The sequence below is a fragment of the Dreissena polymorpha genome, chromosome 16 (assembly GCF_020536995.1).
Source record: "Dreissena polymorpha isolate Duluth1 chromosome 16, UMN_Dpol_1.0, whole genome shotgun sequence".
Taxonomy (NCBI): Eukaryota; Metazoa; Mollusca; class Bivalvia; order Myida; family Dreissenidae; genus Dreissena; species Dreissena polymorpha.
The window spans coordinates 16,309,204-16,322,657 of NC_068370.1; the positions used below are offsets into that span (position 1 = coordinate 16,309,204).

Sequence of the window (13,454 nt, forward strand, 5' to 3'; positions counted from 1 at the left end):
CCGTGTTTCCAATAGTCTAAACTAAAAATAAGCGCAAGAAAAAAAGTTGAATAAAAAAAGAATGCCATAACATCACAACCCGTACCTCTGGGAGGATAAGCTAGTGTACTACCACTGCACCCGCAGGCTTTATTGTTGTTTTTTTATTAGCTCACCTGATCACAATGTGCTCATGGTGAGCTTTTGTGATCGCATTTTGTCTGTCGTGCGTTGTGTGGCGTCAACATTTGCCTTGTTAGCATTTTAGAGGCCACATTTATTGTCCGATCTTCATGAAACTTTGTCCAGAGATTCATCGTAATGATATCTTGGACGAGTTCCAAAATGATTCGGGTTGAATGATAAAACCATGGCAGCCAGGGGGCGGGGCATTTTTCTTAATATGTCTATAGTAAAACCTTGTTAACACTGTAGAGACCACATTTTTGTCCGATCATCATGAAACTTGGTCAGAAGATTTGTCCCAATGATATATTGGATGAGTTCAAATATAGTTCTCGTTGGTTGAAAAACATTGGCCCCAGGGATCAGAGCACTTTCCCTTATGGCTATATAGCTACAGTAAAATTTTGTTAACACTCATTTATAGGTCGCATTTATATTTATATTTTCATAAACCTTGGTCAGATGATTCATCTTAATGATATGTTTGACGAGTTCGCAAATGGTTCCGGTTGGTTGAAAAACATGGCCGCCACGAGGCGGGGCATTTTTCCTTACATGGCTGTAGTGAAACCTTGCTAACACTCTAGAGGCCACATTTATTGTTCATTCATCATGAAACTTGGTTAGAAGATTTGCCCCAATGATTTCTTGGACGAGTTGAAAAATGGTTCCGGTTGGTTGAAAAACGTGGCCTCCATGGGGCGGGGAATTTTTCCTTATATGTCTTTATTTGGCTTTAGTAAAACCTTGTTAACACTTTAGAACCCACATTTATCGTCCGATCGTCATGAAACTTGGCCAAAGATTCGTCCCAATGATATATTGGATGAGTTCGAAAATGGTTCCGGTTGGTTTAAAAACATGGCCGCCTGGGGGCGAGGCATTTTTATTACTTTGGCTATAGAAAAACCTTGTAAACACTCTATAGGCAACATTTATTGTCCGATCATCATGAAACTTGGTCAGAAAATTTTTCCCAATGATATCTTGGACAAGTTCTAAATTGGTTCAAGTTGGTTGATAAAAATGGCCGCCAAGGGTGGGGGCGTGGCATTTTTTCTTATATGGCTTTAGTAAAAACTTGTTAAAACTCTTAAACTCACATTTATAGTCTAATCTTTATGAAACTTGGTGAGAACAATTGTTCTAATGATATCTTGGATTAGTTCGAAAATGGTTCTGGTCTTTTGCAACACATGGCCACCAGGGAACGGAGAATTTTTCCATATATGGCTATAGTAAAACCGTTTTAAACACTCTAGAGGCCACATTTATTGTCCGATCTCAATAAAACTTGGTCAAAGATTCGTCCCAATGATATCTTGGCTGAGTTCGAAAATGGTTCCGGTTGGTTTAAAAACATGGCCGCCAGGGGACGGGGAATTTTTCCTTATATGGCTATAGTAAAACCTTGTTAACAATCTAGAGGCCACATGTATTGTACGATTATCATAAAACTTGTAAGAAGATTTGTCTTAATTTTATATTGGATAAATTCAAAAATGGTTCAAGTTTGTTGAAAAACATGGCCGCCTGGGGCGGGGCATTTTTCCTTTTATGATTTGAGTATTTAGTATTTTGGTATAAACTTGTCAACACTCTAAAACTCACATGTATAGTCCAATCTTTCTTCAAACTTGGTCAGAACATTTGTTCTAATTATATATTGGATGAGTTCGAAAATGGTTCTGGTCTTTTGAAAAACATGGCCACCAGGGGCGGAGCATTTTTCCTTATATAGCTATAGTAAAACCGTTTAAACACTCTAGAGGTCACATCTATTGTCCATTTTTCATGAAACTTGGTCAAAGATTGTCCCAATGATATCTTTGAGGAGTTCAAGTCATGCTATAATTGGTTGAAAAACATGACCGCCAGGGTGTTCACTATTCATGAAAGTTGGTTGGAACATTTGTTCTAATGACATATAGAGTTGCACAGAACAGGTCAGTTCCTTTGAATATCAGTTGAGTGACTTTGGGCCTTTCAGACCCTCTTGTTACAAACGCTATGTTAGTGCAACACGTTTTTCCAAACAGAAGAAAACGTTTTACAACAACCTATATTTTGCAAAATTTGGATGATTATTAAATATTAATGCATCACATATTTTAAGTTATTTGTCAGTAGTATTATTAAACATAATTCTTAGATGCATTTTTAAATTTAAGACTATTATTTTGAAAATGACAATTCACCATACCGTGAAAAGTTCCTTTAAGTAGTTTTTGAGTAAATGCAATACAGACAAACAGACAGCCAGACCGAGGGCACTCCTCAGGTGACCATTAATAAATGAGCTAAACATTGCTAAATCATAAATAACAATTAAAATAAGCAATATTTAAGTAAGATATGCTACAATTATCCTTGAATGAATGTAAATTAGTCATATTTTGCATGTAGAAAGTCTTTAATACAAATTAAATCTTAACAATGTCTAATAAGTCATGCAGTTATGGCACTTACATGTTTTTATTTACTGTTACTATTGATTTTCTTATACACAAAAAAACATGTTGTTACGGCCCTTGCAAATAAGTTATTTTCTATAAATTTTATAAGGTTTGTTATTCAAAACAAATACGTACGCCCAAATAAACAAACAGCCTCTTTTAATGGGGAAAATTAATCTGTTGTCCCATTCATAAAAATCATATTAGAACAACATAATCAAATTGCTATTTATAAGTGAAATATGTTTAAGTGGCAAAATTATAATGATATACTTGTATATGAAAATATATTGACAACATAACTCTATCAAAATCTGAATAAAAAAGAATTTAAAAAACATAGTGCATATTACTTTGCAGAAAAACTGATAAAGTCTCTAAATGTTATATCATAAATATGCTTACATGATAATCACTGACAGGTTATTCAGATGGAAGAATTACAGTGAACAAACTATTATACAAATAAAACTGACTGTTTAGTCAAGTGCTTTGTGACAAGAAGAAAATTGAAAAAGTGGGCGGGATAATCAATTATTATTATAATACTTTAACAGCTACATTTTTGTATGGTTGACCAATAAAACATTTACAAAGTTCTCATTTGAGGTATTGAATCACTGAAACAAAACAATTCAGAGTTCCCAATTGAGCTGCACCATGCAAAAATGGTCTTATGCTATATGAGGCAACAGTTGCTCTAGACCAGTCTGTGCATGGGCATATTACTGGTAAGGAGCAATGCTATCCGCTGATGAAAAAAGGAATCCTGCATGACTTAATACTTGACAGCGCAGCTCCTGGACCATACCGCATAGGCTGGTCAGAAGTAACATTGGCTCCATTTGGCATAATACCCATTTTTGCATGACATGCTTAAATTTATCAATTAGTTAAATACCAAGATATATAACAAGGCTTGTCAACTTCAGGACGACCATTTAAGTTTTAAGTAAAGACTGCATGATACAAAAACAATATTATTTACGATTTGACGATATACTATATAAAAATCAATCAACAACAAAATACTTGTTAAAAAAATAATACAATGTACATTAATTTTTTAGCATTTTCACTTATCAATTTACACAAACAGTCATCATCTTGTTCCAATACGTATTCTCCAAATGTTAGTGTAATGATAAGACCACAGCCTTATGTTAGCAATTAGTGTTCTGTCACACTTGATCACCCTGAGTTAAAACATTCATACACTACATACAAAGTATTTCTTTCTACTTTTTCTTTTTCTTGGTGTTTGATTCAGTGACTTTCTTTGCAATACCAGGGAAATGTTTCTGTACTTTCTTGTCAGGTTTTGTCTTGTCTACTTTATTGGTCAATCCCACTGTCTCATAGAGTCTTTCTTTCGGTTTCGTACCCACATCTAAGGGTTGGTCAGGTACATTACGCCCATTCTCCACAGATTGTCCATATGCTGCTCCATCATATTTTGTATTGCCAATACTTGATATATTCAGAAATGAATTTAACAATTTGTTTGTTTTATCTTCATGTTCAACAACATCTCCTGAATTGGATTTTGAACATAATGCTAGTTTGTCACTTTCATTCGTTTTAGTTGGTTCAGACTGAAATTCACTAAACATGCTGTACATTTTATCTTGATGTTTATCATCATTATCTTTTTCGGCTTTAGCAAATATTGCTTCATCATTTGGTATATTCCTTGTTTCTGATTTCAATTCAGACACATTCAACAAAACGTTGGCTTTATCTTGATATTCAACAGAAATGGTCTCATTCGCATCCCTAGATTCTTCTTTACGTAATTTAACTGTATTATTTGATTTGGAATCATTATTTTCACTGGTTCGTTCTAAAGTGTCATCTTTTTCTGATGAAAACACATCTTGTTTCGGCTGTTCAAGCTCCATGTTCCGATTGTCCTTTCTTTTGTTACCTGCACCGACCTCATCCATATCAAATTCCAGTTTCTTTTTCATTGTTCTTTTAGGTTTTTCTTTTTGAGCTTTAGCTCTACTGAGCTCAGGAAACTCCTCATCGTATTTCTGGATATCTTTAGAAGGAACACATATTTCTGCAGGATTGTTATTTGAGTAAATTCCGTGTCTTTTCATCAAGTGTGAGTTCTGCGTACAAACTGATATGGTTGAATGTTTTTTTCAGTACCTTTGGCTTCATAAAGTTTATTTCGCATTCCATGTCTATCCTTATGACCTAAAAGTTTATCCCGAATGCTTCCCATAACCGTATTCAAATGTGGTGCTGACTGCTGGTTGTCTTTAGACTGTAGCACCATGCTCTTATTACATGTATCATCAGAGCTACGACCATGCACATCATACTTTCCACTAGTATTATGTATGGCTGATTCATTGCCGGTACTGGAGCAAGGTTCATAAACTTGATTTATTTTACCAAAAGTCTGGTCATTTGGTTTATTGGTGGTTGCTGTTCTTTCTTCATTATCTTCAGTGCCTCTGGCGTAAAAGTGCTCATTACATTCATGACATGAATCTTCAGTTTCTTTTGATACATTATCTTGGCCACTGTTCTCAACAACTTCTGTTTTGCTATTATCTCTGGTCTCCCCATGTTCGCTGTAAGCGCCCTTAGCTTCTAGATTGCTATTGTTGCCAGTATCTAGAGGATGGACATTTTCAGTTTCACAACACTGAGTTGACTCCCTTGAATCGAGTTCAGCACAATAAGAGGCTTTCAATGTTTCCACAAACACCTGAAAATAAATATGTTTTATTGTTATGTGATACTCGCTGACTTTAGGTGAAAAAGATTGGATAATGACAGATGAATGTTTGCTTTTTTTTATAACAAATTATAAATATATTGCATGTTATATTTGTCATGGCATTTAAAGCTATAGCATTCTTCTTCCTGGTATAGTCACATTTTAAGTTCAGCAAACAAAACATTCAAAACAAATTGTTTGATTATGTACAATAAACACATTCAGCATATCTTTTGAAAAATATGTTCATTCTAATAGGTTATTTTGTACATTCTATATTATCATTAACTTTTAACAAAATGTAACTTATGCACTGCTAAAATTTATTTGATTAAAACAAAATAAGGCATCACTAAAAAAGTGTTCTGAATTTTTTTAATTATAGTAAACTTTGTCACACAGCCTATCTATATAGCACTCGTTTTTCAGGGATATCTATAATAATATGTGGCACATGCCTTTCAACTTGTTTATGTATATTTAATATTATGCATACAATATTTACCATTTTGTTCTAAGCTGTTATCTGACCCTCCTTGCACACTAGCTGATCCCTGACTTCAGTGAGAACATAGCCGAGAAGATTGTGTCCCTTCCACTTTATTTTATCAAAGGCCTCGGGCTCATCTTCCGCTAGCCCTATACCCCAGATCTTATCATATGGACTTGCTTCCACAAGAATTTTAGGGTATGTGTTAAAAAGCTTTTTCTTCAGCTTTTCATTCTGAGAAAACTAGAAGAACAAAGTTATTGTAGAAAAGAAAACCATTCCCATAAAAATAAATGTTAACATAACAATGAAAAATCAAGTTGATCAGGTTTCAGACAGTAAAAGTAATATTGTCCTAATAACCATGTGCAGAGTAAGACATATAATAACTGACATGAGCTGTCATTTCATACCAGAATTTTGCCTTTAACATGATAAATATTGACGGCATGTTCTATTACAATGCTTTTAAGGCCTAGTAAAATCCTTTTTAGGTCGGAATTCTTTATATAACATCTATGTATAGGTTTAAGCCCAAAAGTTCATCTGCTGCTTGAGACATAAAGTAAGAATGAAGTAACATCAAATAAATATTTTTACAGAATTTAAATTATCAAGGCAAAAAAAATAACATACCAACCTTAGCAAGATTTGCAGTTTTGACAACATCAAGACAATGAGCTCTCCACGTTGGTTCATGGAAATTGGAGACTTTCTTTCCAAGTGCCTTAATTTTCTTAGGGTCTGATGTCTTCATAATCTTGTCTGCTATACGGTCATCTCCAAACAGGACTGAAACATGTTTATCCAATGCCATAAAAACTGAAACTTCAACATGCAAGACTGTTTTGTTTAATTTGTAAATGTTGTTCATTCGTTTTATATCTATTAATTAAAGACAATAGCTGTATGAGCTAGGAGTAATGCCTGATCCATTGATGTATTAAATGCAGTGTGTGTGCTAAAATCTTTTTAAAATCAAAGCTTGCAATATTTAACATTTCAGCAAGATTGTCCGACAGCCTGTTGCAAAAATGCAAATTTATTGAGAAATTTAACTTTAATGCCTATATAGTTTGAACAACAAGGTTGAATTGTTTTGTTCTTATCAGAGTTTCTGTTATTTTTTTTTATCTTAATCTGTTTGTATAGCAGGAGCCAGTGTTATTATTGATATCAAGTAATTTAGTGTGTTTTATTTTCAAATTTGCAAATAATCCCTACACTAGATCAAACTTAACCCCTCAAACCTTTCTTTATAGCCATCTGTTACCGCAAACTTAAACCACTAAATGATGGTTTACTCCAAGTACACTTATAGTTTTGGTTTCATATAAGATTTTAAAAGTTCATTTTTTAATTCTATTTTTAGCTATAATGTCTTAGATATGCAATGGATCTGAATGATTGGAACCAATTTGAGAGAGATAACCCATGATCATTCCTGTAAATTGTTCATTATAATCTGCCAAGCGGTTCAGGAGAATTAGCCTTTAGAAGAACCTATTCATGCGCACACACACTGACGGATGGCAGACAGTGAAGAATCATGAAAGCTCCTTTTGAGCACTATATAATCAGGTGAGCTGAAGACCATGAAATATAAAAAACTGTCAATTACTTCATTTGCTTAGAACATGCTGTGATCTATATTTCAATCTTTAAATTCACGTCTCTTAAATTTCGTACAGTTATGCAACTGAATAAAAGGAAAAAAAGACAAAAAACCCTAAGGGCTCTTAATCTGATTTATAAAATGCAAAATAAGTCTAATTGTGCGTCCTTTTCCTCATTGGGATCTGCTTATACATACATATATGTAATGTTTATGAAGTAAGTTGCCGACACGCATTTTAAGTCAAAACAATGTACAGGGTTTTCCTGGCGTATCTATGGGTTCGTTTACGGACCAATTATCTGCGTAAAGTGATAACACAATTCCAATTTGAAAAAAGAAATATTTTTTATATTTTTACATTGTTTTAAGTAAGACGTTTCTAATGATCATTATATCTCAATCTTATTTCAATAACATCTATCAAATTATATAAACATAATTTTTATGATATTGTTCTTATTTTAGTTATTATAAAAAGTTATACTAATTTAGTTATCCCAAATTAGTCGACTTTTCATGCGAACGAATTCACACTTCATCCCAAAAACTAATCTAACAAGAGCACCGCCTTGCGGGTGCAGACCGCTCATCTATTTTCTTTTTAAAGGTGAAGGGACTCTCATTTTCAATCACAAAGGAGGGAGGGGTGGAGTGAAGAGGGGTGTATAGCATGGGAATGTGGACATTTATTACATTATTTTCCAAAAATGCGAAAAAAATGCTTAAAAAAAATCGGGGGGGGGGGGCGCGGGGGGGGGGTTTAACCATTAAAAAAAAAAATGAAATTTGGGGTGGAGGTGTGGTGGGGGGTATAGTGTGAGGGTGTGGTGGTCATTTGTGAGATGATCTTAAAAAAAAAAAAAATAGAGGGGGGGGGGGGATTCGGGTGGGGGGAGGGGGGGGGTGGGGGGATTCTTGGATGCGATGGTTGGACGGTATTTCAAACATAAAATAATAAAAATAAATATTTTTGTTTTTTATCGGTTTCAAAAAAAAATAATTTGGGGGGGGGGGGTGGGGGGGGGGGGGTATAGTGTGAGGTTGTGGTGGTCATTTGTGAGATGATCTTAAAAAAAAAAAAAAAAAAATAGCGGGGGGAGGATTCGGGGGGGGGAGGGCACGGGGGATGGTTTGGGTGGTGTCTATTGTGGTATGTCAGGTAAGAGTAGTTTTGTCAAAGTATCAATCAAATCTAATCATAAATAAAGAAGTTATGGCAATTTTAGCAAAAATTAATAATTTGACCTTGAGAGTCAAGGTCATTCAAAGGTCAAGGTAAAATTCAACTTGCCAGGTACAGTAACCTCATGATAGCATGAAAGTATTTGAAGTTTGAAAGCAATAGCCTTGATAGTTAAGAAGTAAAGTGGATCGAAACACAAAATTTAACCATATATTCAAAGTTACTAAGTCAAAAAAGGGCCATAATTCCGTAAAAATGACAACCAGAGTTATGCAACTTGTCCTTTTACTGTACCCTTATAATAGTTTGCGAGTGTTCCAAGTATGAAAGCAATATCTATGATACTTTAGGGGTAAAGTGGACCAAAACACAAAACTTAACCAAATTTTCTAAGTATAAAGGGCCCATAATTCCGTCCAAATGCCAGTTAGAGTTACATAACTTTGCCTGCACAGTCCCCTTATGATAGTTAATAAGTGTTGCAAGTATGAAAGCAATAGCTTTGATACTGTAGGAATAAAGTGGACCTAAACACAAAACTTAACCAAATTTTCAATTTTCTAAGTACAAAAAGGGCCCATAATTCTGTCAAAATGCTAGTCAGAGTTACATTACTTTGCCTGCACAGTCCCCTTATGATAGTTAGTAAGTGTTGCAAGTATGAAAGCAATAGCTTTGATACTTACGGAATAAAATGGACCTAAACACAAAACTTAACCAAAATTTTCAATTTTCTAAGTATAAAAAGGGAACATAATTCTGTCAAAATGCACGCCAGAGTTATCTTACTTTGCCTGCCCAGTCCCCTTATGATAGTAAGTAAGTGTACCAAGTTTGAATGCAATAGCATTGATACTTTCTGAGAAAAGTGGACCTAAACGCAAAACTTAACCAAAATTTTCAATTTTCTAAGTATAAAAAGGGCACATAATTCTGTCAAATTGCACGCCAGAGTTATCTAACTTTGCCTGCCCAGTCCTCTCATGATGGTAAGTAAGTGTACCAAGTTTGAATGCAATAGCATGGATACTTTCTGAGAAAAGTGGACCTAAACGCAAAACTTAACCGGACGCCAACGCCGACGCCGACGCAGACGCCGACGCCGACGCCAACGTGATGACAATAGCTCATAATTTTTTTTTCAAAAAATAGATGAGCTAAAAATGGCATGAAAAAGATGTGATCAAGTTCTCCAAATACATACCTGCTTTCATATACATCATATATTGTTTTGCATAACAAAAGATGTTTCCTGCCTCTTCAAATTTTGATTGATGCCTCTGACTAAAAACATCTTTAACCAAAAGTACTCAAACTTTTCCATAGCATGTTTTCTGTTTTCCTTATATTCTTCGTTTTCAAACGAATACTTGTTTGTTCCAAATGAAAAAAACCTCTTTATAAAATTTTTCTTTTGCTTTTTCTTGGAATGGCCATCATGGTGATCAGGAGTTTTTGTTGTTACTTCTGGACAGCCACCGTCTACATAACTAGATATACCGGAATCTATTATCTTAATTTTGCCAACTTTTACTGCTTCTTCTTGAATGGTGACATTATCAATGACACAGTCAGTTTTAGATCTCTCAGCTTTTACTGCTTCTTGACTCTTGACAATAGTTTTATTAAATTCAGTTATAGAACTATCCGCTTTTACTGCTTCTTCCTCTTGGTATGTGACATCAACGTTATCATGCTCATTAATTGTTTTTTCATGCTTTTTGATAAAAGCATTTCCATGAGTGGAACTCTCAGGATAAACTTCATAACTAGAACTTTCTGCTGAAATCGCAATTACATTTAAACATCTGCATTTGTCACCACCATTGGATTCACTCGCACACAGTTTTCTTTTATCTTCTGCATTTTGAGCGGTACTTGCCCCATCTTCATCAGAATAATTTTCTAACAAGTCTTTATCCTGCATCCAACCACCGGCAGTGTCAAAGACATCCAGTTTTTCTGTCTTCTTTTCAATCAAAACCATACTTGAAAATTCTGTATCAGCATTCTCAATGCATCTATGGCTGTCATTCTGAAAATCTTCATGATTTTTACAACTGCCATTTTTTTCACATGCCAGTATATTTTCTAACTGGCTATCAACCTCCTTATTATCCATATCAACAACAAGCTTGTCAAGGTGTTCAAACTCAACTACATATTTGTCTTCTATCATCAAGCTGGCTGAATTAAGTGATTCAATGTCTGTTACCATCTGAGCTTCTGGCGTATCAGTCATTAGGATCGAGGTTTCATTTAACGAATCCAGTGGTGTCTTAGTCGATTTGCAGGTATGCAACACATCTTCCCCATCTTCTGTGAGTTCCACAGTAAACATTTCTTTTGTTTTTTCTCCATTACCTAATGAAAAGCAAGATTATTGTTTAAATACAGATTTGTGGTTCAAAATGTTCAAGACATGGAGAATACAAAGTTTAGTAATATTTATAATAATTATGCTATTGCGCAAACAGTGTACATTAACATTTGCAAACAACATTTAACAAAAACAATTGAACTTGTATTTGTAGTTATAAGATAAAAATGTGCTGAGGAAGTGTCATTAAGATACGCTACAAATGTGACTAATAGAGTCTTCTCAAGTTTTCATTAAAGCAATATCATGAAAAATGCCCCGCCACAGACACATATGTTTTTCAATAGACCTTTAAACTTGGCTAAGATATTATTAAAATAGTTTTTTTGACCAGATTTTTTAATTGGTGATAGTACGATGGCAACAATGCGATAGTACGATGGCGATAAAGCGTTAGTAAAATGGCGACAATGCGATAGTACGATAGAACTACTATCGCGTTGTCGCCATCGTACTATCGCATTGTCGCCATCGTACTATCGCATTGTCGCCATCGTACTATCGCATTGTCGCCATCGTACTGTCGTGTTTTCGCATTGTCGCCATCGTACTATCGTACTGACGCATTTGTTCTAACGCATTGTCACCATCGTACTAAAGCACTATTCCATTTTTGCTATCTGGATTTTTATGTGTAACCACGAGAGCCCTAACGGTTTTCCGTAATCTAGGAAAAAATACGATTTGCGCATGTGTACCGGAAGGCGATAGACGACAATGCGACAGTACGTTGACGACAATGCGACAGTGCGACAATACGATGGCGACGATGCGATAGTAAGATGGCGACAATGCGATCATACGATGACGACAGTACGATAACGCGATAGTACGATGGCAACAATACGATGATACGATAGCGACGTTACGATATGACTATCGCATTGTCGTCATCGTTCTATCGCGTTATCGTACTGTCGTCATCGTATTATCGCATTGTCGCCATCGCACTATCGCACAGTCGCCATCGTATTGTCGCACTGTCGTCATTGTACTATCGCGTTGTAACATTGTCGCCATCGTACTATCGCATTGACGCCATCGTTCTAACGCATTGTCGCCATCGTACTATCGTATTGTCGCCCTCTGGATTTAACTGTGTAACCACGATGGCCCTAACGGTATTCCGTACATACATACTCTTCGATGTAACTTTAGTGGAGTCCTCAACAACTTGTTATGTGTTGCACTTTCGGTTTTGACAATGTATTAATTTTAAAAACACGCACAAACGATTCTTGCACGCAATATGTTACTATCGACCAAATAGGGGCCGATGTTTCAATGAACACTGAAAAGTTGATAGAAAAACATTCAATACTTACAAGTGTTTCTGAAAAACTAAAATGTTTATGGCTAAATTCAATCTCCTGCACGACGGTTACATTACATCCACCTCTGTGATGGGCTCAGAACGGACTATTTTTATGAGAGCGTCTCATTCATGTCATGATCATTCCAAGCGTTCATAATGAAGGTTACAGTATACTAAACAATCTCTTGCACGACGGTTACATTACATGCACTGCTTTAAAGAAAACTATCTTGTACCATAATATCTTATATCAGTCTGTATTCAATATTATAATATGGATATGGTTGTTTGATGTTAAAAAACCTTCATTTTATTTTTGTATCACAGAATATTTAAGATATACAATTACTGGGTATATATTTGAAAGTAAATTTTAAAAGGGCAATAATACATACAATATAAAAAGGTAGTATAAGAGACAAAACAGCAAATTCACAATGTTCAATCTATGCAGTTATTGATAATTAGAGAAAAATCACCATTCTAAACTATTAATATTGGAAGTGCTTATATCTTAACATCGAAACAAAATACTTGTTTGACAGTCTCTTGGAGCTATTAAGTACAGACTTACTCCATAAAGGCTAGATTTGTGTAAAACCTACTCATCTGTTGGAATAAAGGTCTCAAAATCACTTACCACATACATTCTTATTATATTAATGAATCTATCACTGGTTAATTTAATAAGTCAGCCTAAATTGTGCCAAAGGTGTTAATAAGTTTTTCCAAAGTGGTGGAGACCTTGATAACACCTATTCATCAAACATGAAAACCGGTACAAGTTTTTTTTCTGGAATGTCGTCATATGAGTCAGTGTATTAATTTTTCAAACACTTTAGATCACAATGTTCCGTTTGATCAAAAAAAGTTTGGGCACACCTTAGACGATAAACATAGAATCAAATTGTATGGCCTTGTTTCAAAATGAGGCAATTGTCAAGTGATACTGTCAATATTCCATTTAGCAAAATTTAAAAATTTGTATGAATATGAAATAATGTCTGTCTTCAGGAAATACACTGGATTTTTATGGAAAAAAAAAAACAAAAAAATTCCCCATAAATAGAAAGGCATTTGTTCACCAGTAACATAATCATTAGAAAAGTG

General features: G+C 34.8%; 1 protein-coding gene across 1 annotated transcript; it reads right to left on the minus strand.

Annotated features, from left to right (window-relative positions):
- Positions 1-5,199: 5,199 nt before the first annotated feature.
- Positions 5,200-9,941, minus strand: LOC127862699 (uncharacterized). Its single transcript, XM_052401953.1, has 4 exons — positions 9,854-9,941; positions 6,489-6,640; positions 5,864-6,091; positions 5,200-5,346 (listed from the first exon to the last, which is right to left on the minus strand). The coding sequence occupies exons 1-3, from the start codon at positions 9,870-9,872 to the stop codon at positions 5,873-5,875; spliced, it is 390 nt and encodes a 129-aa protein (XP_052257913.1). The 5' UTR covers positions 9,873-9,941; the 3' UTR covers positions 5,200-5,346; positions 5,864-5,872.
- Positions 9,942-13,454: the final 3,513 nt, after the last annotated feature.

Coding starts and splice junctions, on each gene's coding strand:
- LOC127862699 (XM_052401953.1), bottom strand. Junction 6,092..6,488: donor AAACTGCAAATCTTGCTAAG/GTTGGTATGTTA, acceptor TTGTTCTTCTAG/TTTTCTCAGAATGAAAAGCT.